The 27,993-nt window shown below is 38.4% G+C and overlaps 1 protein-coding gene across 3 annotated transcripts in view; it reads left to right on the top strand.

Moving 5' to 3' along the window:
- Positions 1-27,993, top strand: part of LOC126237490 (elongation factor G, mitochondrial) — an 89,791-nt gene that overhangs the window by 47,881 nt on the left and 13,917 nt on the right. For all 3 annotated transcript variants that reach the window (XM_049947640.1, XM_049947638.1, XM_049947639.1), the window contains 6 exons: positions 818-964; positions 12,129-12,323; positions 16,065-16,217; positions 16,332-16,449; positions 20,349-20,468; positions 26,100-26,260. In XM_049947640.1, the coding sequence (XP_049803597.1) occupies positions 818-964; positions 12,129-12,323; positions 16,065-16,217; positions 16,332-16,449; positions 20,349-20,468; positions 26,100-26,260 (894 nt within the window). The remainder of the gene's footprint in view (positions 1-817; positions 965-12,128; positions 12,324-16,064; positions 16,218-16,331; positions 16,450-20,348; positions 20,469-26,099; positions 26,261-27,993) is intronic.

Genomic DNA, 27,993 nt, shown 5'->3' with positions numbered 1-27,993 from the left:
GTCGTATTTCCTTCCTTTTGGTATTGTACTCTACATCTCGTTTGTTTTCTTCTTTCCCTTGTATGATTGTTTTAACCGGAACAAGGGACTGGTGACCAAGCAGTTTGGTCCCTTGCCCCCCTTTTAAACCAACCAACCAACCAAGACGATGGTAGGGGCCTTAAACTGTACAGACCCTGATATGCTAATCCATTCTTTGCACCTTCTCAATCCGAACCAATCCTGCCTTTCATTGTTTCATTGCATATGCAGATATCATTGTGGAAGTAGCATTGTGCAGTTTGTAACAACAGTAACTTACAAGGTCATTAAACATTGGAAAACCCAGGATGGAATAATTATAATATTACAAAAAGGATAGATTGCTACTCACCATATAGCAGAGATGTTGAGTCGCAGATAGGCACAGCAAAAAAGCTGTCAAACAAGTGAGCTTTCAGCCAGAAAGGCCTTATTCTGAATTAGACTACTTAAACAAACACACTCACGCAAATGTAAATCACACATGACCACTGTCAGTAGCTCCTGAGGCCGGACTCTGCCAGAATATTTCCACAACCACATATAACAGAACAATTGTTCATTCTTTAATAACCCTTACATCAGGAAAAGGGCATTCCAGATAAAATGTAAGTGAATGCACCAAATATAGCTCAACCTTGGCCCCTTAATTCCATTGCCATGCTCTTTCCCCCCTCTGCTCATGCCATTAAGTTTGAGATCTGAACGAAACACTTTGTAATATTCTTAATTATCACATACAGTTAAATATAATTTCCTATTAAATCTTTGCTTTATTTTTCAAATTTGGTTACAGGTTCGAATTCCTCGTCTAGTTCGTCTTCATGCTAATCAGATGGAAGATGTTTCAGAGGTTTATGCTGGAGACATATTTGCTGTGTTTGGAGTTGATTGTGCTAGTGGTGATACTTTTGTTCTCGATCCAAAATTAAATCTTGCAATGGTGAGTGACACAATTTTATAATTTTAAAGCACCAACTTTTTGCTTTGTGTGGCATGTTAACGTGCTTGATTCATGTGACTATAGGGTCATTCCATGTCAAATCAACCAATTGTACTACATGATTTGAACCATGACCCCTCAGATTTGGATGAATGTTTTTTTCAGGTAATGTACCCACTAACACTAGTTTAAATTTGAAATTTTTCTGACCTTTGGTTTTTGAGTTTCAAGGGTTTAAAAATAAAAAACCCTCTGTTTTTGATCAATCGATGATTGTTTTAAAATGCTGTAGCTCAAAAACTATACAACCTAGAGAGCTCAAAATTGCACCATTGCTTTTTTTTCTAAAAATTACCTTCAATTTGATATGCAACATGACTATGCTACCTAAATCTGAAAATTTTAAACTATTCCAAAAAACATTTTTTGAAATTTCCAAAATACGTACCCTCAGATTTTTTTTTATAAAAATTGTATGTGTTATCCAGTCTGACTGACTACATGCATGCAAAATTTCAAGATGGGATCTCAATGGGTTCTTGTATAAAACAATATTTTACTACCCCAGTACACACTAGTGAGGTGAAAAGCAGACTATTTCTAGGCTATGAATACTAAGTTAGGCCTATGTAATTCTAACAAACTTAAATTATTATGTTAGCCGTTTTGTGCAACATTACCCTCTTACTGTTTGTTAATTCATTAAATGACATTGTGTTGTTTTAATTTAATGTTCATGATTCTTAAACTATGCATCAGAAGGAAGTGAACACATTTTAATTGGTAATATACGTGCTACAAGTTAAAATATTGAATAAAGCCACTCACCTTCATCCTTAGTTGTAAGTGGCAGAGATTATCTTTTTCTTGGTTTTCCAGTGTTAAATGTAATCATTTACAAGTTCCTTATATTAGAAATTGGCATATAAGTAATTTCACGTGGGAAAAAGATTAACTTGTTGATATTTGCTTGGATAGAACTGTATTTCTAATACTAATTGGTATTTACAAAGTTGAAATGAAATGAAATGTCTTGTGGCTAGGGCCTTCCATTGGGTAGACCGTTCGCCTGGTGCAGGTCTTTCGATTTGACGCCACTTCGGCGACCTGCGCATCGATACAAAGTTACTACACATGGTATTTATACAACTTAGTGTTTAGTGAGGGTAGGTGTAACATAATTTAAACGTGCTTCTTTTATGATCTTTTAAGATATTTATTCCAAAGCAAGACAAGACAGCTTTATTTCTTTAGCACTTAAAGTGTATGTTCTTCCCGTAGCTGTTGTTGGATTCACTGTTTGGAAAAAGAGTATTTCCTGGGACATCTAATATATCTGTTGGTTGTGGGTAGTAAAAATACTGGGCTGGACCCTTTGGGTGTAAAAAATTTATTCGGTACATGTCATTGTATTTTTCTCCAACGCGTCCTAGGCACCAAGAGTCATTATATGCTACTGTCACAAAACCAGCAGCAATATTTTCCATATGTGATGGTGTTATTTGGTTCAGTGTTGTCACATATTCAAGAAACTCATTCAGACTAAAATGATAAGGCTTGACAGTAATTTGACTCTCTGTGCAGGGTTTATATGAGTGAAACTTTTGTGTTCCCACAGTCGCTTTTGATTCACTAAACCGAGGAAGTAAGTATTCTTTGGTCAGTTCATAGTCCTCTATTGTGCGATATTCAAAGTCAATGTTTGTTATGTTTTCCATGGAAAATATATAAAGTGATTTGGGTGTTAAGATTTGTTGGTCATATGGCCTTTGTAAGCTGGCTTTAGCAGCTTGCCACTTAACAGTACCGCCAAGGCCATCGCATGCACTCTTGCCATGGGATGTTGCAAAGAACTCCCACTCTGCCTCAATTTCAAAATCAGTTTTATGCAAACACAAATTAAGGAAGTTTTTCTTATTTTTATATTGTGCAGCACTGCCATCAGAGAAGTAACTAATCTTTTTAAGTGCAAAAGGCAAGGTTTGCTTTATGATTTCTAGCAGTTTTTTCTGGAATACATAGAAAGCGACTGTATTATGTTTCAGACAATCTGATATGAAGACATACTGCAGATGTTTGTTTTCCCTCCCATTTATAATATATGATGAAAGGATGCAGTGTAGCTTGGAATGATTGTATTTAATCTTGTACTACGAAAGAGTAGTTTTCTGCAAAATCACAGTTGACTACTACATGGCCTTCAGTTAAATTGTCCTTGATTTCGCTGTAGTATTCTTCCTGCTGACTAGCTATAAATGAATGAGTTTTTACCTTCATTAGAGTGTCCAAAAATTCATCCATAAAGTCATCAGTACTTTTTACTACAGTTTCCATCAAACACCTATCTACAGTTAGCCACTTTTTGTAGGTAACTTCATCAATCATCGTCAGTGAACTTTGCATTCAATAGATCTTTAAGTGTAGACACACCAGGAAATTCTTTACAAATATCCATAAAACATTGTTGCGATGGTGGATTGCACATCATCTTGACTAGGCTGGAATCATAAGATTTCAAAGCAGTTTTATCTCCATCCAAAACAAAATTTTGCATCTTAGCACCATTCATCATTAGCTTAATGTTTTGGTGTAAGCTACACACACAAACAGTATGTGTGCCACTTCTTCCAGCCAGGATACAGTTCCTTGCTCTTAATTGGCAAAACTTGGAAAACCCAATTTTGTTTGCAGGGATTTTTTCCTTAAATAATTGGTATATTTCTTGCAAATTTGCCAACACTAGCCTCTTTTGAATCTGGATTTTTCCATCTTTATTTCTTATGGTCACACAATCTTTTTTTTCCCCGGCATCATTCTACTAACATTGTCAGAATTGTAGAAGTCTTTTGCACAGTCAACAATATTCTCATTTAGAGTTCTTCCAGGATTAGGATTAGGATTTGACAAAATTCCTCATTCTTTTACTAACAGTTTTACTGCACGAGCCATGTAGTTTGTCACTCCAAATTATTCTTCTATTTTCTGACAGCTCCAACTCCTAGGTAAGATAGACAAAATCATCATGTTTTCACTTCTTTTTGTTGTTTGAGCAAACTTTTCTTTTAACTGTTGAATAATCTCTGATTCATCTTCAGAATGTTCAGTAATAACTTCTTCAGGGCTCGATTCTGATAGTAAGTTGTTTTCTAAGCTAGACTTTATTTTATCAAGTTTTTCTCTGTGTGTAGGTAGGCACAGCAAACTTTTTCTTTGGTGGTGACTCACCAATGAGTTCCAATGACTTGTTCAAATAGTCTCCGGAAGATTGAGGATCAATAAAAGAATCGTTTACATTTTCGTTACTGCAAGGTAAAACCACTTCTTCTGTTTTGTGTTTGTCACTAACCTTTTTCCTACATACATAACATATTTTCATGCCGCTAATGATTCCTAAGTCTAGAGAGCACATCCAGTCTGTTACATTTCTTAGTGATTGTACACGGACTTTCTTATGTTGTTCTACGTTAAAAGGGTTACAACATTTAGCAGCAATAATCGACCAATTCTTCTGAGATGCCATTTCTGTAAGCCAACAAATTCTACTATCAAAAAGTAAATATATATATATATATATATATATATATATATATATATATATATATATATATATATATATATATATATATATATATATATATATATATATATATATATAGACACACAACTTAAATAACTACATTTCTATTATTTGGAACATTCTAGAAAAAATAAATATAGTAAATAATCGTATTTTATGATGTTTGATACATTACCACATTCATGGCACGGCGTACACTAAGTCTACACCACTCTATACTAGATCGCTTGGACAACTTAACACTAAAACACAGTACAATATAGAGTACTCATAAGTTTTTTTGCTATAATTATTTCATACACACATTGAGGCCCCACTTCGGCCACAGCAATGACATGTTTTTAGGTTTTATCATGTTTAACTTGTAGGAAATGAAAATATAATACTTAATCTTACCTCTCAATAAATTGAGTTTCTTCTGATGCTTTGTACAACATGTACAAAATAAATAAATAAATTAATTAATTAATTAATTGTTGTTGTTGTTGTGGTCTTCAGTCCTGAGACTGGTTTGATGCAGCTCTCCATGCCACTCTATCCTGTGCAAGCCTCTTCATCTCCCAGTACCTACTGCAACCTACATCCTTCTGAATCTGCTTAGTGTATTGATCTCTTGGTCTCCCTCTACGATTTTTACCCTCCACGCTGCCCTCCAATGCTAAATTTGTGATCCCTTGATGCCTCAAAACATGTCCTACCAACCGATCCCTTCTTCTAGTGAAGTTGTGCCACAAACTTCTCTTCTCCCCAATCCTATTCAATACCTCCTCATTAGTTACGTGATCTACCCACCTTACCTTCAGCATTCTTCTGTAGCACCACATTTCGCTACTCCCGGGGCCTTGTTTCGACTCAGGTCTTTCAGTGCTCTGTCAAACTCTTCACGCAGTATCTTATCTCCCATTTCATCTTCATCTACATCCTCTTCCATTTCCATAATATTGTCCTCAAGTGCATCGCCCTTGTATAAACCCTCTATATACTCCTTCCACCTTTCTGCCTTCCCGTCTTTGCTTAGAACTGGGTTGCCATCTGAGCTCTTGATATTCATACAAGTGGTTCTCTTCTCTCCAAAGGTCTCTTTAATTTTCCTGTAGGCAGTATCTATCTTACCCCTAGTGAGACAAGCCTCTACATCCTTACATTTGTCCTCTAGCCATCCCTGCTTAGCCATTTTGCACTTCCTGTCGATCTCATTTTTGAGACGTATGTATTCCTTTTTGCCTGCTTCATTTACTGCATTTTTATATTTTCTCCTTTCATCAATTAAATTCAATATTTCTTCTGTTACCCAAGGATTTCTATTAGCCCTCGTCTTTTTACCTACTTGATCCTCTGCTGCCTTCACTACTTCATCCCTCAAAGCTACCCATTCTTCTTCTACTGTATTTCTTTCCCCCATTCCTGTCAATTGTTCCCTTATGCTCTCCCTGAAACTCTCTACAACCTCTGGTTCTTTCAGTTTATCCAGGTCCCATCTCCTTAAATTCCCACCTTCTTGCAGTTTCTTCAGTTTCAATCTGCAGTTCATAACCAATAGATTGTGGTCAGAATCCACATCTGCCCCTGGAAATGTTTTACAATTTAAAACATGGTTCCTAAATCTCTGTCTTACCATTATATAATCTATCTGATACCTTTTAGTATCTCCAGGATTCTTCCAGGTATACAACCTTCTTTTATGATTCTTGAACCAAGTGTTAGCTATGATTAAGTTATGCTCTGTGCAAAATTCTACAAGGCGGCTTCCTCTTTCATTTCTTCCCCCCAATCCATATTCACCTACTATGTCTCCTTCTCTCCCTTTTCCTACTGACGAATTCCAGTCACCCATGACTATTAAATTTTCGTCTCCCTTCACTACCTGAATAATTTCTTTTATCTCGTCATATATTTCATCAATTTCTTCATCTGCAGAGCTAGTTGGCATATAAACCTGTACTACTGTAGTAGGCATGGGCTTTGTGTCTATCTTGGCCACAATAATGCGTTCACTATGCTGTTTGTCGTAGCTAACCCGCACTCCTATTTTTTTATTCATTATTAAACCTACTCCTGCATTACCCCTATTTGATTTTGTATTTATAACCCTGTAATCACCTGACCAAAAGTCTTGTTCCTCCTGCCACCGAATTTCACTAATTCCCACTATATCTAACTTTAACCTATCCATTTCCCTTTTTAAATTTTCTAACCTACCTGCCCGATTAAGGGATCTGACATTCCACGCTCCGATCCGTAGAATGCCAGTTTTCTTTCTCCTGATAACGACGTCCTCTTGAGTAGTCTCCGCCCGGAGATCTGAATGGGGGACTATTTTACCTCCGGAATATTTTACCCAAGAGGACGCCATCATCATTTAATCATACAGTAAAGCTGCATGTCCTCGGGAAAAATTACGGCTGTAGTTTCCCCTTGCTTTCAGCCGTTCGCAGTACCAGCACAGCAAGGCCGTTTTGGTTAATGTTACAAGGCCAGATCAGTCAATCATCCAGACTGTTGCCCCTGCAACTACTGAAAAGGCTGCTGCCCCTCTTCAGGAACCACATGTTTGTCTGGCCTCTCAACAGATACCCCTCCGTTGTGGTTGCACCTACGGTACGGCCATCTGTATCGCTGAGGCACGCAAGCCTCCCAACAACGGCAAGGTCCATGGTTCATGGGGGAAGATTAATTAATTTAAAAAAAATAAAATAAAAAAAAAAAAATAAAAATTGTGTGTTGCTTAAGAAAAACACTACATAACTCAACTTATGCAACACAGATCTTTTCATTAAATGGTGACTTCAAACAAGACCAAACAAAGAAATGTTTCTATAGATAATTGAATAGCACATTTCATATTGCTTATTATAATCTATGGTAGGACTGGCTGGTATTCCAAAGGAGCTTAAAATTGCACCCGTTACATCAAGGTGGCCATAAGTGGGGTAGAGCCTTGACCCTGTATGAAAATCTCGCATTTTTTTATGTACCACATGTTGAATGTTGTATAAAATCGTAAGATTCTTAAGTTATTATTTTTTTATATATTTTATTCTCACATTAAAATATCATTTAATGAATTAACAAACAATAAGAGGGTAATGTTGCATAAAAAGGCTAACATAATAATTTAAGTTTGTTAAAATTACATAGGCCTACCTTAGTATTCATAGCCTAGAAATAGTCTGTTTTTCACCTCATTAGTGTATATTGTGGTAGTAAAATATTATTTTATACAAGAACCCATTGATATCCCATCTTGAAATTTTGCATGCATGTAGTCAGTTAGACTGGACAACTCATACAATTTTTATAAAAAAATCCAAGGGTACGTATTTTGGAAATTTCAAAAAATGTTTTTCTTTTACATATCAAATTGAAGGTAATTTTTAGAGGAAAACAATGGTGAAAGTTTGAGCTCTCTAGGTGTATAGTTTTTTAGCTACAGCGTTTTAGAACAATCATCGATTGTTCAAAAACAGAGGTTTTTTGATTTTTAAACCCTTGAAACTCAAAAACCAAAGGTCAGAAAAATTTGAAATTTCAAATTTAAACTAGTGTGAGTGGGTACATTACCTGAAAAAAAAAGAAAGGAAAAAAAAAGAAAAAATATCATCCAAATCTGAGATATCAAGGTTCAGACTGTTAGTTGATTTGAGATAGAATGACCCTACAGTCAAATATCAACATTGTACTTATTTGGTTACAGAGATTAGTGATTGTAAGATACACAATTAGACTGTTACATAATAAATGTAGTGACATAATGTAACTATATTCTCTATGGAACTGTTGATTATATAGAATATTAAAGAATTTTTCTAAAAACAGAGTATGCAAATCATATGATTCCATAATTACTCATTTATACAGTAATGCTTGTGAAAATTATAACATCCAAAGAATACATGCTACTGGAATGAACATTATGCCTCATATTAAATACATCACAATACTCAAGTGATTATTATTTTCACACAATTATGGTCTCTGTGTTAATTCCCTAGATCTGAAGCTTCCAAACCAGTCTTAACCTCTAAATGCTGTGGCATTGATTCACTGGGGGTCTGCAAACTTTTGTGAGAAATCACCTTCCGTCTGTGTGAGCCTGCAATGTATCAACAGTGGTTGCTGGAGGACCTTGACAAATATGTAATGAATCAACTATATCCCACGCATGTTCTAGGTGTGGCATGTCAGGCAATTGTGCTTTCCAGGAAGCAACACAACTCAACATTGTTCACAACCACATGTAGCCTGGCCTTGTCTTCCTTAACTAGGGTACATCGAGAAGGGGGACCATACCTCAAGCAGTGCAGCCTCCTTGATGTACTTTCTGATTACCATGACCAAATAAGTGTCAAGATCAGCTGTTGCATCCAGTGGTACTGCAAATCAAGACTTTTTCTTTTTAGATATGCTGTCCAAGATCAAAGGGTACCAATTGCAGTCATCGTGGTAGCTCCTAAACCACACTGGCCAGTGTGAAGAGGGGCTCACATGAAAATACTACAGTCTGTCATTTAGCAAGTCATCTACATCATTCAGTCGCCTATTGCAGATTAATGCATTTGTCTCTCTTCACAATGGAAACTGACAGAATAGCATTTGGCCAGCAATCCAGTCCACAGGAACTGGCATTGAACTTATCATGCAGTGCCTCCCACTGCCAAGCAGACGAAGCTGTATGCTCCATTACACCTTTGCCGACAAGATAATATTTTCCCATACTGTGGAACACAGTATCTGTTTGTTCTGCACAGGACCCTCTCTCATCAGACTTAATGCGCTGGACTCATATCTGGGAGAATGACAGTTCAAATCTGCGTCCAATCGTACTTATGTAGATTTGCTGTGATTTCCCCAAATTGCTCCATGCAAATGTCAGAATGGTTCCTTTGAAAGGGCAAAGCCGATCTTCTTCCCCATCGTCTAAACCATCTAGCTTGTGTTCTGTCTCTAATCTACGTTTCAATAGTCCATTAAACCCTAATCTTCCCTCCCTCCCTCCTTCCCTCCATCATCAAGTGGTTCCAAACATGCATCAATGCTGAAGGAACACACCCTGTCGAAGCCAAAGCATCACAGTGTAACAAACGCATTTCTCAGAGAATGATCTTCTCCTAGTTCAGTCTCACTCCTAGTGCTATACTCATTTTACATTCCCTTCATTTAACAGCTCTTTATAAACTGCTCTTGGCCTTAAACTTGAGACATAGTAACATGTAATAACCTCGCTTGTTAAGTAACTTTCTAATTTTCTATTTTCTGTTCTCCATGTAAGGTGGTACTTGAAATTGCTAAATTCTTACCCACCCTGTATTTTGCTAAACTTTGTTATTCAGTGAATAACTTTCAGACCACTGATAACAGTATAATTAGTTTTTGAGGATATATTTCATTTAAATAAATATTCCAAATTTACAATCCATGAAAACCTTGCACTATTCAAAATTTGGCCCCACTGATAATTATTTGTTTTAGTATTGACATACATAAATTGAAAGCCGCCCTCTCTCCACTTTCTAATGAACATATTACTTTTTTTAAAAAGCATGCATTTAAGAAGTTATTCCTATTCAAAATAATTGAATTCCAGAATATTCAAACCTTAAAATCAATACTGTCACAATGCCAGTGATATGGTTTGTAGCTCCAGTTTTCCTGTTTGGAGAGGTAAAAATGCATTGTGTAGAATTAACATATAGTTCATTTTACCCATCATACATGCCTGCATATGAAATGTATCCAACACATCAAAATGTTATTTAAAGCTAAAATCAGAATTATATCTGTCTTCGTTCTGGAGTTTTTGTATTTTATATTTGGCAGACGGTGCACCGGATTCCATCGTTGCACATCAGGAACCACGTGGTTGTAAAAATTGTCATAATTCATAAACTGTTCAAGATATCGAAACAGATGCAGGTGATAGGATACAAAGAGGCATATATTTCACCTATGATTAATGGTGTGGCTTGAAACACAGTAAGAGACACAGTCTTGAAAAACCAACAATTGTTTATTATGTCACTGCCTCACTGCATAACATAAGAAAGACAGTACAGTTTAATGTCATGTTCAAGACTAGTGATGAGCAGAGACTTGTTGACACATACAGAGCCAGTGACAAGTACAGACTGCTGGCTGGAGCCAGAGCACGGCAATATAAAGAGTATTTGCTCTCCAGGGGCTGCTGGCTCTTGGCTGCATGCGATGGAGGTGCTGGACCATGATCAGTTATCTTTGGCAGGGGCCAGGAGCAGCCGAACTGTACACCCCTCAAACTGAGTGATGCACGCTGCGGTAGGGGTGGCAAAGGTATAGTAATCTATGGGTTACTGCAACCAAGATTTGAAACGTTTTGGTCAGATGTTTGAGTGGAGCAGAAACAAGACGCCCCTATATGTTACACAATGGGTTTTTTTCCAAAAATTTTATAGCCAAATGAAGAGTGAGAAATGCCAGCAGTCAATGAACAAACTCCTTATGTCAGTATGTGGTGGAAATTCAATTAGTACAAACACGATGCCATTTGACTTGTTTAGTCAGTGAGCCAGTCTGTAAACATCGTGTAATGTTCTATACCAGTCTGTCTTTGCCAATTTTGTGAATTTTCATTGGACCACTCCTATTCATTGGAGCTTACTGATCTCGCTTGTTAAATTTATGTAACTTATCTTTATTTATCTCGAAAACCTGGAATTCTCATGGAGTTACATTTTACCTGGAAAAATCAGGGAAATCTCAGGGAATTTCATAAAATATCAGTGAATTCTGCATTTTTACCCAGCGCTGAAATTGAATTTTATTGACTTTTATAAATCACAAATTTTAAAATACTTAATATTTCAAGGTGTGTTAATTATATGAGTATTATTCCATCTAAATTATTGATGTTTAAAACTTGTGGTTAAACTACTGCTTATGGCTGACACACAGCCTGCCGAGAGGAAAGAAAAGTCTTTATTGTGGTATGCTGCCCTCCTCACACCATTTCCATTATTTTTTAGGAGCTTCTCCTGACACCATCTCCCCCCCCCCCCCCCCCAAAAGTCTGAGTAGCCACCCTGATCAAAGCCAGAACTGTGTTTAATATCAATAAATGAGCAGAAAATGAAAAGTAAACGTGACAGTTTTGTGTACAGTTATTTCATAACTGCTTAAAGCACTAAATAATGATCAGAAGCTTAGCAGTAGAAGATTTTTGAGGCTCAAGGGTAAGTTAAAAGTGCACAGGACAAGAAATCTTCTGCACTGATATTATTTCATGATCTGTGAGTAATAATGTGATATTCTCTGAATCAAAAAGCAGTCCGTTACATGGGTAATTTATTTGGCAGTGTGTGTTAAATCTTATGGAGGAAACGAAATAGGTTATCTTTCTAAAGTATGAACTATACTTCACTCACATGCGTGCGTGGGTGTGTGTGTAGGGAGCAGTCAGAGCTCAACTGAGTACAGTTGTTACTATGAGAGACATAAAATTTAAAAACCTGATAAAAAGTTAGTAACAGCATATAAGCTTTTTTTATTAAGTATGTTTTTAAGCTTTAATACAGTGCTAAAAATCATAATAGTCTTGTGCTTTTTTTTATGTAGGAATCTATCTACGTACCAGACCCAGTGGTTTCAATGTCTATTAAGCCAGTGAATTCAAAAGACAGAGATAACTTCAGCAAGGCTGTAGCACGTTTCACAAAAGAGGATCCTACATTCCGCTTTCATTATGATCCAGACAGCAAAGAAACTATTGTATCTGGCATGGGAGAGCTACATTTGGAAATTTATGCACAAGTAAGTTCCTTATGCCATGTGTTTTACAAGGATTTTAACTTTGCGTGTCATGATTACTATGAAAATAAGCAAGAGCTGTGCATAATAAAAGCCTGCCGCAACAGAATTTAATGCTGGTTTTCCACATGATTGACTAACATTCTGTATAAAGTTTGCACCTCTTTTCTTTGGTAGTATTATTTATTTGCAAGTTAGGGACAAGCACATGTTACAATATAAGACAATTTGTTCAGAATAATGGTACAGCAAACCAGTGCCACCACTTCTGATGTGATCATTGTTGGCACACTTACTAATATTTAGCATATGCTGGCAATTCCTTAATATAGATCATGTAAATGTTAGTGACAGTCACTTACATAAACTGTGCTGTGATTTTATACTAAGTGAAAACAATACTGCTTGCAATTTAATTACAACATAAAGTCCAAATGTATTTCTTTCTGAATAGCATGTTTTTCTTCATTCCCATTACATTAGTTATTGTTTCATTCACTTAAGAACCCCCGGATAAATGTAGATTAATAGTTGTTGGAATCAGCTAGAAATAATAAAATATATTGGCAAATTGTTCAAAAAAAGTAAATACAAACAAACGTATGACACATCTCTTCTTTTAAGTTGTGACTACACTACCCTCCAGACAAGTTTACTTTTATATAATTTCAGTAACACTTTTGTATGTTTGGTGACTCTCCCACACCTTAACTCCGTTTTTTAGTTCTGGAATATTTTGTGCTGAGTAATTTGTCATAATAATAATTTTATATACATTCAGTTTTCTTGATCCCATTATTGAACTATATTTTTGTGACATTTTGAGTACTAACTGATTTTGCGCCATCCATACCACTGTCTATATGTGTCTTCCAATTTAAAGTGCGTCTACTGAAAACACACTTTAAACTGCGTTTACTCTGTAGCTTTGTAAAGCACAGTTTCCAGCATCACTTGTTGTTAGACTCCATTCAATGATTCCGACACTAACTAAAACTAATTACTGTTTGCTTGAAATTCCAGTCCTTCGAAAACTGCGTGTCTTCTGATGTGATTAATAGTCCAATTTTCATCACAGTTTCCGGCAGTGTACCATGTTTTGAAATTATAAAGTTTAAATGTGTGACAACTTAGGATTTGTTTAAATGGTGCAACAGTACATTTTCTGGATCAAGAGAATAGGAATGAGTCACAAGCAAATACCATTTGCAGAGTAATTTGAACAAATCAGCTCCAACTTACTGTCATGCTCAATTGGGGATTCTCCACGTGACGAGTTTTATGTGAGTTATTAGTGTCCAGGATGCTTTTTAGGAACAGCTTGACGAGTTACTCAGAGTAATTTAAAATTCTTGGCCACTTGGACCATCAACTTTCTTGTTTTTCCGTGTAAAATTGTTTTCATAATATTCTGCTTTTCGTTTTGCAGATTACTACTTTTCCATACTTTTAAAGTTTTTTTCAACATGTATAATAAAGAAGATTGTGCAAATGTATTATGACTTAAAGAACACTACAGTTTGCTAACAACCTCCCACAAATAATTTTTAAGGCTTTATGCAAGCATTGTCAGTCTCATGTTCAGCACTTTTTGTTGACAGCTCTTACAATTATTCATAAATAATGTGTATATGATGATAGCAACTGACACAATTTTTGGAATTAGTTATTTTAGAGTCTGAGATAAATTGCATTTATATAATGAAAAGGATAGTTGCTACTCACCATGTAGCAGAGATCCTAAGTTGAAAAAAGGCACCAACACAAAGACTGTCAGGAAGTTAGCTTTCGGCCAACAAGGCCTTTGTCAAAAATAGACAACACAACACACACACACACACACACACACACACACACACACACACACACACACACAGCTCACACAAACATGACCACAGAGTCTGTAACTGTGGCCAGACTGCGAGCAGCAGTACATTATGGAAGAGGTAACTGGGTAGGGGTAAGGAGGCAGGGGTGGGAAGTGGGGAGGGATAGTATTGTAGGGGTGGGGTACATGTAAAGTGCTGCTGGGAGTGTGCAGGGATGAGGTGGAGAGTATAGCAGCTAGATACAATCAGGAGGTTAGATCTGGGGAGGGGGGGTGAGTTAACAAAAGAGGAGTAAAGTAAAAAGACTGGGTGCATTGGTGGAATAGTAGAGGACTGTGTGGTGATGTAATGGGAACAGGGAAGAGGCTAGATGGGTATGGAAAATGACTAATAACGGTTGAGGCCAGGAGGGCTATGGGAACATAGGATACATTGCAAATAGAGTTCCCAGTTGCGCATTTCAGAAAAGTCGATGTTGATGGGAAGTATCCAGATGGCAAAACCTGTGAAGCAGTCATTGAAATGAAGTACATCGTATTGGGTGGCATGCACAACAAGAGGATGGTCCAGTTGTTTCTTGGGCATAGTTTGTTGGTGGCCATTCATGTGGAGATATAGCTTGTTGGTTGCCATGCCCTCATAGAATGCAACATAGTGGTTGCAGCTTAACTTGTAGATCACATGGCTGGTTTCACAAGTAACCCTGCCTTTGATGGGATATGTGATGGATGTGACCAGACTGGAGTTGGTGGTGGTGGTGGTGGTGGTGAGAGGATGTATGGGACAGATCTTGCATCTAGGTCTATTACAGGTGTATGAGCCATGAGACATGGAGTTGGGAGCAGGGATTGTGTTGGGATGTACAAGGATATTGTGTAGGTTTGGTGGGTGGCGGAGTACCGCTGTGGGAGTGTTGGGGAGGATAGTGGGTGCGACATTTCTCGTTTCAGGGCATGACGAGAGGTAGTCGAAACCTTAGCGGAGAATGTAGTCCAGTTGCTCCAGTCTTTCATGGCACTGAGTCATGAGGGGAATGCTCCTCTGTGGCCGGATAGTGGGACTTTGGGAGATGTTGAGTGACTGGAAAGATAAGGCACAGGAGACATGTTTTTGCACAAGGTTGGGAGGTCAGCTGTGGCCTAGAAACAACTGGACCACCCTGTCGCTGAGCACACTGCCCAACAATGTGTCCTTCATTTCAACGACTGTTTGACAGCTTGTGCCATGTGAATCTTCCTACCGACACCAGCTTTTTTGAATTTTGCAGGTAGGAACTCTCCCTGCAATATATCCTATGTTCCCGTAACTCTCCTGGTCTCAACCTTCGTTAGTCATTGTCCATACCCATCTAGCACCTGCCCTCTTCCCGTTCCAGCACTAAACAACCCTCTACTCCACCATTGCACCCAGTCTTCTCTCTCTTCTTTTCCGCTATCCCCCCCCCCCCCCCTTCCGCCCTCCGTCTAAGCTCCTGACTGCACCTAGCTGCTCTACTATCCACCTCGTCCCTGCACACTTCCAGCAGCACTTTACTGTCTCCCATCCCTACCTTGCTATCCTTCCCCCTCCCTGCGAAAGCCTCCTCTTTACCCCGACCCAGTTGCCTATCCCACAACGCACTGTTGCTTGCAGTCTGGCTCCAGCTTCCAGAGACTGGGCATGTTCGTGTGAGTTGTGCTTGTGTGTGTGTGTGTGTGTGTGTGTGTGTGTGTGTGTGTGTGTGTGTGGTCTGTTTTTGACAAAGACCTTGTTGGCCCAAAGCTATATGTCCAACAGTCTTTTTGTTATGCCTTTCTGCGACTCAGCATCTCCGCTATATGGTGAGTAGCGACTATCCTTTTCAGTATATTGTTACATCTCATCCTGTATTTTCCATTGTTTGATAAATTGTATTTATTTTATTCTGCATTTCCAGAGAATGCAGAGAGAGTATTCCTGTGAAGTTGTACTTGGTAAGCCCAAAGTTTCCTTCAGAGAGACTCTTGTTAAACCCTGTGAATTTGACTATCTGCATAAGAAGCAGTCTGGAGGTGCTGGGCAGTATGCAAGAGTAATAGGTGTATTGGAGGTAATAATGATATTGACAAATGCATTAAGCTAAGGTGATGTTCATTAACTCAAAGGAGTGCAAAATTTCTGAACACTGCATCAAACATAAAGTTATTTTAAAAAATCCTTCCAGCCACTTCCTGCAGAGGCAAATACAGTTTTGGAGTTCTCGGATGAAACAAAGGGAACAAATGTGCCTAAGCAGTTCATTCCTGGAGTAGAGAAAGGATTTCGTCAGATGGCAGAGAAAGGTTTGTGCAATCAAAACTACATCATATATTTATCAGGTTTCTATCTGTACTAATTATTACATTCTTTTCTTTTATGTTGTTGTTGCACTTTCACATTGTACAGTTTTATGCTGGAAAGTAGTATGTATCAATTGTGTAACAAATTCATGATTTATTAGGTACAAGTGTAACAAGAAAACAAGACTGTAATGAAATAGGGAGTTGAGTCACATACAATTAAAAACTTGATCTTCGTATGTTCAGTGAAAGTCACATTTATGAAATAGTTGAAAGTTCTACATATAGAATCGCCTTGCCGTGCATGTCTGGTCGTTTCTTGCTGAATTGGACACTTCCCCTCTACCACCTTTCCTGTGGTCCCCTTTCATACAGTTCCACGGTCCATACCTCGGCCACGGCTTCGGCTGGACCTATTGCAAGCTCCCAAAGGCTCAGTTCCACCTGAAGCCCTCCATGGGCACTTTCTCTCTCATCTCGGCAAGTTTCAGGGCTCTGCTTCCCTCGACATGCTTTGGTAATGACTTTATGCCTTTTACAACAGTAGATGTTCAGTGACTTTCATTTGGACCCCAGGACATATCGGGATACTGACCAATGAACTTGCTGACTGCCTGGCCAAACAGGCTACCAGTAAAATAACTCTGGAGATTGGCCTGCCGGAGACTGATTCGCAATCGGTCTTCAGCCGCAAAGTTTTTGCGATCTGGGATACTGAATGGCACACCCTCAGTTCACCAAATAAACTTCATGTTATCAAGAGACAACAAATGTGTGGCAGTCATCCGTGCGAGCCACTTGCAGGGAATCTGTTGTCCTTTGCCTGCTCCACACGTGGCTAACACATGGTCACCTCCTCCGTCGTGAGGACCCACCTCGGTGTTACTGTGGCTCCCCGATGACTGTCGTCTACATCTTGTTGGACTGCCCAGCTTTAGCTGCTCTGCGATGTACTTTTAACCAACCCATCACTGTACCTTCAGTATTGGGTGCCAATGCCTCAACAGTAGATTTAGTTTTACATTTTATTCGTGATTTTTTTTGGGGGGGGGGGGGGGGGTATTATCGTACCATCTAAGGGTGGGCGTCTGGCCTTCTCTCCGAGGTCTCCACCCTCCCTCCGAGGTCTCCACCCTCCCTCCGAGGTCTCCACCCTCCCTCCGAGGCCTCCACCCTCCCTCCGATTTAACTCTCTGACACCCTTTCTTTGCATTTTGTTTGCATTGTTGTTCGTCTTTTCCCTGTGAGTGTTCATCTCGCCTTGTCCTTTTGGGCTAGACATTTTAGTGTGCAGAGTGGCTGGCTCACCCTCTATTATTGTGATCAGCCAGTCCAAACCATCTGCTCTAAGGTTTCAACACCTTCATATGGTTAATTGAATCAAACTGAGCCTTGGCAGTCCTCAGAATTATAATTTGGTATATACTTTTCACCATTTCAGAGACAACTTAGTGCTAGTAGGTCTTCTTCACATCCACTTCATTTTTCTTTTCCTACTTTCTTCTCTGCATGCATTCCACATGTCTACCTCCTGGTAGAGTTTATAAGGGTCATGAACAGTGTCTTATGTTGAGTAATCACTGTGAAGGTCACTGAGCTGTCCTGTGCTCATGTGAGACAGTGTTACGAGCACTTCACAGAGTTTGAAATTGGCCCCATTGTGGACCCGTTTGGCCAGGTTGTCAACTTGTGCAATAAATAGATTTGTGGGGCATTTGGATGCGACAGTGGCCTTATGTCGGTCTGGCCAGAAATACGAGGACAGGTCAAGGTTCCTCGACCACATCTGACCACCACAAGAGGAATTACGACACTGTACACTGAGCACATAAGAACACTGTCATATTTGCACCTGCCATCCAAGAGCAAGTAATGGACACCCTGTAACATTCTATGTCATCCTGCACTATTAGTCAGTGTCTTGCAGCAGCAAAATTAGGGAATTACCATCCCATGTTTAGGCTGCCATTAACAACACAACACAAACAGCTGCATTTGGAATTGTGCTGTGGCTGGGAAGCATGGACTGCTGACAAATGATTTCACACATTGTTAAGCAATGGATCCCAGTATTGCAGTCCCAGAAAACCACCACCAGGGAGTATGACAGTCACCTAGAGAGAGGTCTTATTCTTCTAATGTTTTAGAGAGGCACAAGAGTGTTACTCATGGCATCAGGGTGTGGGCAGCTATTGGTTGGCTGGTAGTTATTGAGAGATCGCTGATGGCACAATGGTATATCATGGATGGACATCCTGTGTCCTCGTGTGTTCTCTCTCGTGACAGCATTGTGGTGCCATTTTTGAACAGGGCAATGCTCATCCACTCATGTTACATGATGAGATTTGACCGTGGTCAGTAAGATCCCCAAATCTGCCCCAGACAGAACATGTGTGGGAACAGCTTGGGTGTCAGCTCTGTTTCTGTGTCCAGGATATCAAGGACCAGTTACAGCAGCTGTGAGCCAACTTATTTCAGAAAAAGATATGACTTTGACACCCTTCTCAAATAGATCAGTGCATACATCCATGGCAGTAAGGGTGCAATGCCATGCTAATAAGTGAGAGCATATTGCTATGTTCTCTCTAAAATTGATTCAGTTTTCTAATCACCAGAGTAATGTGCAGTGCGTGCGCATTTGTATGGGCGCGCGCACACACACACACACACACACACACACACACACACACACACACAAAGTTGCTGCATTCAAAAGTTCAGAAGGTTTTACTAACTTCTGTTTAAAATGCTATCTTTGTTCACATGATAAAAAATGCGTTTTAAAGATCATCAATTGATTCTACAAAAAATTTTGGTCTTAGGGACAGTTGATCTTGCCTCATTTGACTGTGATTTCAACTCTTGCTAAAAGTCCCTGACTTACATATCATCAATAGTCATGTTTCAGTGCAAGAAAGGTTGACCTTCAGTGTCAAATATTTGTTTCAACAAAGTCACAATGTTCAGCACTGTGTAGAAATTTTTCTCTTGTTCAACTCATTTGTTAAAAAACGGTATACTGATGTTGATAGAAATTTCCTCACATGCTGCACTATGATTTTCAAGAGCATCTGCCACAATTTTCACACTTCATTCATCTGTTGTTTTTTGGTTATGCTAATCTTAGTTTATTGTTTGTGCTCACACAACTTTCACAAAAATCGTTAGCTCAATGAGAAGGTGTACTGCTGTCCAGTGTTAATATATGAGAAACTTCAATTAAACTACTTGGATTCCAGTCAGATTTTTGCCACTTAAAGGTTCTATCTTTATGTATGAACCTAACTGTCACAGAATACACGATTATTGTGGGCGTTATTTCTGACTTTCATTATTACAATACAGAATGTGATATTGACAAAAATGAGACAGAGTTATCATCCACAGGCTGTGCCCTACAGCTGACTTAACCTACAATATTAATGTATTGTATAATTCACTTCACATCGTTGACGACCTATACATTATTTGTGTAATGACGCCAATGAATGCTCAATCTTCGAACTGTTTTTACATATTTTACCAACAGTTTTCAACTCCATTTGGTCGTTCAGCAGCCATAGGTCTAAAGGTGATGTTGATCTGAAATGGTTTAAAACTGTGGTTCAGCTTCTATAATACAATTTATTAAATGATTGCCATGAACCTTCCGAATGATAAAGATCCTATGTACAATTTTTTTTATAATAATTGGTTGATAAGCAACTGTGTAAGTATTTCTGACATGTTAAAATAAAAAGAATATTAACAAGAGTATTTTGTAAACGTGTGGTCATGAATGTCCTAATAGCTCAGAAGAAAATTATTTGTTTGTTCTTTTGCAATTGCAGCCTATTATCTTGATGGCTAATAATTTGCTTTTCTAATATACTTGTTTTTTGAATGTGTTTTTTCCATCTTAGGTCTTCTGTCTGGCCACAAAATAGCAGGGGTGAAATTCAGATTATTTGATGGCGCTCACCACATTGTTGACTCTAGTGAACTGGCATTCATGCTTGCAGCACATGGAGCTGTCAAACAAGGTATTACTCTAACATTGTCATTACATTTTGTTATATTTGTCCAGTTTAATGCTTCATTTAGTGTTGCTACATACGCTGATGAGCTGAAATATTATGACCACCTGCTTAATAACATGCCGGTACACATTTGGAATATGATACAGCAATGATTCTACATGACACAGATTCAACAAGTCCTTTGTGGGTTTCTGGAGGTGTGTGGCACTATATGTCTATGCACCAATCTTGCAATTCACATCAAATACAGGCTGATTGTTTTTGGACACAGAACTGACACCTACCAATGTCCAAATATGTTCAGTTGGGTTCAGATCAGTGCGAGTTTACTGCTGTGCCAGTGGGTGGCATTCAATCTTGCATTGAGCAGTGGTCGCAATGTTTAACTCGTCAGTGTACGTAGTACTTGTTTACATTCAGGAATCTATTCAACGTCTTGGTTCCTGGTACATAGTATTTTTCACAATATAGAGCAGCCATAGTCATATGTTCATTGGAGAAATCCAACCAGAACAGGGATCCATTAGGGATAGAATGTATGAGTGAGGAGAGGGAAGGAATATAAATGATCTTCAGGAATTATTTTTTAGGATAAAAATTGTAATAAATGCTGAGGAGGTAAACAATGAATGGAAGAATGCATGAATAACTTAATTGCAATCTTAATGTATCCCTGCTACATTCATTTCAGAAAAGCCCACCTCTAACAGAACCATCCTCTTCCTGAAATACTGCCTAACCCAGGATATCCACCCAATGGCCTTCTTACAAAAATTCCTTATTCTGAATACCAACCCCTCCTCAGACAAAGACCTCGTTAGTCATCACATTCTCCAATCCTAATCTCTCTTAAATCAATTTCTGCAGAATCTTTTTTCCATGGCTCAGGCATCATGGAAATTTTTCTGCTTCTTTTGTCTCTTATTGTGCAAATACAATTTCCTACACTCCATCACCCATATCTACTTCCCTGTCAACCTCTCATGTCACACAAACCCTGCAATGTGGACTATTTCTCTCTGCTGAATTCCCCATAGCTCACTTCCATCCTTCCCACAAGAAGTAGAAATAAGAGAAACCCAGGACACTTGACAACCTATTCCACCCAAATTCAGTTACGCCTGACTCATCAAAGATCTGTTATCATTCTTCTGATTCCTACAATAGCAACACTTTTTTGCTGCTTACCTTTCTCAGTTGATGCCACTTTTCAACTGCACTCTTCCCCGCTCTCATGTACCCACCCTCTTTACATCCCAGGAATTCACCTCCAACATGGTCTTACTATCTTTCCCTAGGTTCCTTTTAATAACAGCTGGTAGCTATCTGCAGTGTGAAAGCGAAGCTGTATTTTGTCATCACCCCTGCAGATAAAGATTCCACCAGTGCCCTGGATCTCACAATGTTACCTGATAAAAGGTTTTTGCCAATTGTTGGACTCTTTCCACCAATAAACTCTGCCATAGTAATCTCATCCCAGAAGTAGAGCACATCGAATCTCCACTCTCATTCCTAGATGCTCCCTAGAACCTCTTGCCCCAAATCCATCTTCTTCCTCTGCCCAACCCCCCCCCCCCCCCCCCCCCCCCACTTTCATACCCTACCCACATCTTACATATGTTCCATAAAATCACCTGAACCGAGTACCCTGGAAGAAACATTGTAGGTAGTCACTATGCTCACAAGAAAGTAATTTCTGTTGTAGTTGACCATCTCCAGCCTATTGCCTGAAACCTAATTTCCTGTCTTCGTTGATTTTTATGACATAGGCATTAGGCTGTGGTCTAAGGTCTGTTTCTTTTTGTCTTCTAATGTTGGAGATATCATCAGACGCTATAAAGACTAGAATAGTAGCTACAACCACACCAAACCAAACTATTTATACATATCCATGCAGTGGTTGAGTTGTAGCATCATCAGGCCACTTCCTAAGATCACGGAGATGTGCCGACTTGTGATATGGACCTTGTAGGGTGAAAGAGTTGATGCTGTTGGATTCATTTAGTTCTAAGACAACCAACTTGTTTAATTTAAAGCCTTCTTTTTGTTAACATTGTTTCCGTGCTTTTCAATTTTGTGGTCTCTTCGTACGTCTACCATAGTAATGGTTGAATCTTGATAAAACAACTAGTAATGGAGGAATGAATTTCGTGATTCCTGGTTACATTTCATGATCTGCTACTGCTGATATATCCATGTTTCTTGGACAACTATTTCTGTCTTTAGGACAGGTGTTGTTAATGCTTCTTCTAGCTGTTCCTGTGTTCACTTGACTGCATATGAAAGATATTATGTATAACTGTGATGTGGCAAGTGGCAGGCATAGGTCCTTTTGCACTATTCAACCAGTGATGAATGTATCCTAACGATACAACGTATGATGTTTTTTTATGAGGAGAAGGAAAATATTTGGTTAACTGGTTCTTTTCTGCTAGAAGCTCCAGATGTTTTAGGATGTTATGGCCCATTTATAAAAGTAGACATTTCTTCTGAAAGTAATTCTTAAATGATCAAGCTCTTGTCAAAGTACTGTTTTTCACAGATTCTTTTAGTCTAGTCCACTAACACCTTAATTACTGCTCATTTCTGTTTGGAATGGTGATTGAAATTTTTGTGAAGGAACCTATCTTCCTGAATGGGATTTCTGTAGACTTTAGGGTACAAAGTTCAGTCATGTTTTTGGAGTACCTGTACTTCTAAAAATGAAGTTTGACCTTCTTTCTCTTTGTCTATTGTGAACTTTTTAAAAATTTAGAGTGTTTGTTCTTTCCACGGGGCCAAGCAGCATCAACATGGCGAAACTGGATTTAGTTGTCTTAGCCATCTGAAGGGCCGTTCCTTCAAATTCACCACATGTGTGCTGAGTGGGTTTCCCATAGCCACACCATCAGTTTGCTCATAGAATTTGTTGTCCCATAGAATATAAGTTGACTAAGTGTTTGGAGAGATCTCCCATATCCTTGTGAAAATACATTCCACCTGTGACATCAATTCATTAAGAGAAACCTTTCGAATTTTATTCTTCTGTTAATATAAGTGTCAATTTTTCATATAAATGGCTGTGGCCAAATGTTTGGTAATCCCATAGATCGGGCAATAATGCTAACAGTAGGCCTTTACAGAATGCCAGGTTTTTGAATTTTTAATAAACCATACAAGTTTGGTGGCAACACTTCCAATTTGATGATAACTTCTTTCAGTGGAAGAAATCAAAGAGGCTTTTTATTAGATAACAGTCTTCTGAGTTGTTAGGCAGCATCAAATTCCTCTTCAAACTTCTTCACTACTCAACATTTCGATCCCTCTGCTAGCATCCTCTTCAGAATTCCACGTGTGCTCTGGAGTGTTCTGCCATCAACGGACCAGTGGAATCCTGAAGAAGATGCCATCAAAACTTCAAGGAATGAAGAAGTTTGAAGAGGAATTTGATGGCAGCCATAGGGCTTTTATTCACTCGTTCATTACCTCAAGAGCAGAAATTGTGGGATCTCTTTTAAGTTTTCAGAATCTTCCTAGTTTTAATCTTGAATTTTACTGTTGCTTGCTGAGGTTTCTTGAGTTTGAAGGTACTATCTGAGTGTTTATACCCTCAGGCGATGTCTTCAGTATAAGGAGACAAAATGTTAGGCACAGAAACATGCCTTACACCATGGTCTATTGCCCATGTAACAAAAATCAATGAAGATGCAAAACTGGATGTAAAAGCCTGCACTGTACGATCTAACTACCTACTATAAGGACATGAATTGCATTCTTCATTGCCCCTCTGCCATCTCTTTCCCATTATCAGCTGGGCCCATGTTTGTAACTTGTCATGAGTCATGGCAGGATATCTCAGTCAGTAAGAACATTGCCTGTGAAAGGTAAGATTCTGTACAACTATTTGTCTGGCATACAGCTTTAATCTGCCAGAAAGTTGAACACAAATACTGCTCAGAATGGTTGTCTGGATTTAACTATTTGAATGTTAATATTGCCAAATTCGTCAGCGCATATTCTCATTTCAAGATCTCTTCCTCTTGTCTTCTCAGTAGCATTGAGGCAATCAAGTCCCTTCATTCATTCTAAAATGGCAGCGAGTTTTCTTGCTATAGAAATCACAATGTATAATAGTCTTGTGTTATAAAAAAATAATTGTCTGCATTAGAGTCTGGAGTCATTGAATTTTCTGCATTTTTGTATACAAAAAAGAAATATTCATCCCACAGGAACACAGTTCTCCAGGAACTGCAATATCAAGAAGGATATACTTGATTGAACTATCTTTAAGTCATAGATTAGCTGCATTATAAAGCACATTCATCATACCCCCAATGTTTGGTGTTGTGTTTATACATTATTGTAAAGGAGTTATTTCATAATGTAAAAAGCTAGTGCTGTACTGTTCATTCACTTCCTAGCACCAGTCAGTATACACACTATCAGCCAACAAGAAGAACATGACAATGGTGTCTGGTTTATATTTTGTGTACCACAACTTCCCCTTTGTTTAAATAAAAATCTGACTCAGCATCCTCCACAGTGACTGATACATTCAGCTCAGGAAAAGAACTGTGATGTAATGTTGCCTACATGAAGAAGAAAAAGAACAAAAAATGAGTGTGAAGGTGAGTCGTGAAATGAAAGACCTATACGCCAAAGTCCCTACTGTGTGTTGTGTGACTAGTAATTTACTGTATAGAATGCGTTGCTTTACATATGCTTTTAAGTACCTTTTAAAATAAGTATGTTATAGCAATCACTTTAATCTTAACAGGCAGTCTATTGTACAGTTTTATTCCATGGTAGAAAATTCTGTTTTGAGTTTTTTGTTAAAAAAAAGTAGTCTGTTCTTTTTCTATGATCATGGATAGAGCTGTCCATACTGTAATTAGGAAGCATTTTTATGTGTAGAACTGGTTGTTAACAGTATTCACTTGTCGAAGTTAAGATACACAATGTTTTGAGCAGATTACCAAGTATTGAGTTGTTGGCAAAACATATGTCATACATGTTCAGTGGGTGACAAGTAAGGGCAGGAATATGTTGTTCCTTAATAAAAAGTCTCACACATTTCTTGCTACACATGAGTGGGTGTTGCCCTTCTGACAGTGGTGTGTAGGAGGGGCAGTACTCTCTGTTCCAAAACCTCCCTGATGTAACCATTGCTGTTCAAGAGTTCCTTCAGTATGTAGGAGTCAAGGTGTTTCATCTTGTATCTGTTCATGTGATGGCCTACACAATCAAAGCTGTCATTTACCTATTCTGCCTATCAGCAGTGCAGACTGCCACACTGTGGTCACCACAGTAGCGCACAGACACCACTGCAAGACTTAACACAAAACACAACAGTTTGCTACTTCACACATCAATATTCGTGTACTCATAGCAGTCTGAGCCAGTTGTGGTTTCTAGACAACAGAAGCTGGCGTGGGTCATGTTGCCATTGTTTCAGGCCATAGCAAATGGTATCAAAATGTCAACACAGTCAAGGCTTGTATTAGTCTTAGCAATGGGTAAAATGTAAGAAATCTGTAGACATATTGTATCAAATTACATATAAATTAATTTGGTTATTAAAATTATGCTTCAGGAGTGTTTATTTTCTATTGTATATGTTATTTTGGACTTATTTGTTGTCATTTGTGATTTTAGTGTTTGAGAATGGTGTGTGGCAAATATTGGAACCAATCATGTCAGTTGAAATAACTGCACCGGAAGAATTTCAAGGAGTCATTGCTGGACATATAAGCAAGAGACATGGAATCGTAACAGGGACAGACAGTCAAGAAGGCTGGTTTACAATTTATGCTGAGGTTTGCCAGTTTTACACTTAAAAGATTTTATAATTTAAATTTACAGTTTTATGTTAGATTTTTCAGATATGAAACTTGAAAAATATACTATAAATTTTTGTGTCTGTCACAAATGAATTATTGTATGTATGTTCGTGTTTGTTTGTTTGCATAATTTTCTTTCTTTGCTGTTAAAAAAAATCGTCATCTTATCCTTGTGATTATTGACAGAAGATTTAGAATAATGAATTGGAAACTATCTTTACATGTAATTAGTTGGTAAATGACATTAATGTCTCAACATTATTGTTGGTTCAGAATTGAAGGTGAAGTGAACTGCTGAAATGTCAGTTTGTGATATTTCAAAGAATTTTCAGAAGGGGTTGAATATTTTTATTGCCAGTCTTGATTTTACTTTTACCTTGCATATGCCAAGAGGCTTCTACATCAAATATGTTCACCACCATATGACCACTAAAATGCATTTCTTTAGCTGAATTTGCCAATAGGCAAGCAAATTATCCTACCTGGCTCTAGCAGTGTGACTTGAAAGGAGGGTTTTGTGTGTGTGTGTGTGTGTGTGTGTGTGTGTGTGTGTGAGAGAGAGAGAGAGAGAGAGAGAGAGAGAGAGAGAGAGAGGTGCTTCGCTTGTAAACTTTAAGATACAAGAAAATGATATATGCCCATAGAGTCAAGTGCAAAGTAGTTCTCAATACGAGTAAAGTACATTTCCTTGAGACAGCAAAGCTTCTGCTCACAAATCAACACAGTTATAGAAAACATCACTTCTGCGAAACTCGGCTTGCCCTTTTCTCACACGATATCCTGCGAACCATAGCGAAGGGTAACACGCAGATTCCATACTCCTAGATTTCAAAAAAACGTTTTGACATGATACCCCACTGCAGACTGTTAATGAAGATCTTAGCATCCACGTTATGTTCTCAGCTGTGTAAGTGGCCCACAAACTTCTCATGTGATCGAACCCCATTGTCCTCGTCAGCAATTGTTCACCAGAGACGAGGGTATCATTAGGGGTGCTCCAAGGAAGTGTGATAGGACCAAAATGATTCTCTGTATACATAAATGACCAGACAGATAGAGTCAGCAGCAGTCTGCTGATGCTATAGTGTGTGGGAAGTTGTCTTAGTTGAGGGGCTGTAGGAGCATACCGTATGCCTTAGACAAAATTTGTAGTTGGTGTGATTGTAGCATTAGTAGTGTGTTGTTTGATACAGTCACCTCAAATTAAAAATCTAGATATAACATTGCAAACCAATATGAAATGTTATTAGCATGTAAGGATTACAGTAGGGAAGGTGAATGGTTGACTTAAGATTATTGGGAGAATTTTAAGAAAGTGTGGTTCATCTGTAAAGGAGGCTGCATATATACCAGTATGATTCATTCTTGAGTATTGCTCGAGTGTTTTGGATCCCCATCAAGTCTAAAGGAAGACATTGAAGCAATTCAGAAGCGAGCTGGTACATTTGTTACCGGTAGGTTCACCCAACAAGCATATATTACAGAGATGCTTTGGGAACTCAAACAGGAATCTGTGGAGGGAAAGTGACATTCTTTTCAAGGAACACTATTCAGAAAATTTAGAGAACTGGCATTTGAAGCTGATTGCAAAACGATCCTACTGCTACAGACATATATTTCGCTTAGGGACCACAAAGATGAGAAAATTAGAGCTCACACATAGGCTTCACTGTGTTTCCAAATGGATCATCAAAAGAAATGAATGGTAG

Source organism: Schistocerca nitens, chromosome 2 (assembly GCF_023898315.1).
Source record: "Schistocerca nitens isolate TAMUIC-IGC-003100 chromosome 2, iqSchNite1.1, whole genome shotgun sequence".
Lineage (NCBI taxonomy): Eukaryota > Metazoa > Arthropoda > Insecta > Orthoptera > Acrididae > Schistocerca > Schistocerca nitens.
The sequence above is the reverse complement of the archived record's forward strand: the minus strand, read 5'-3'. Positions and strand labels throughout refer to the sequence as shown.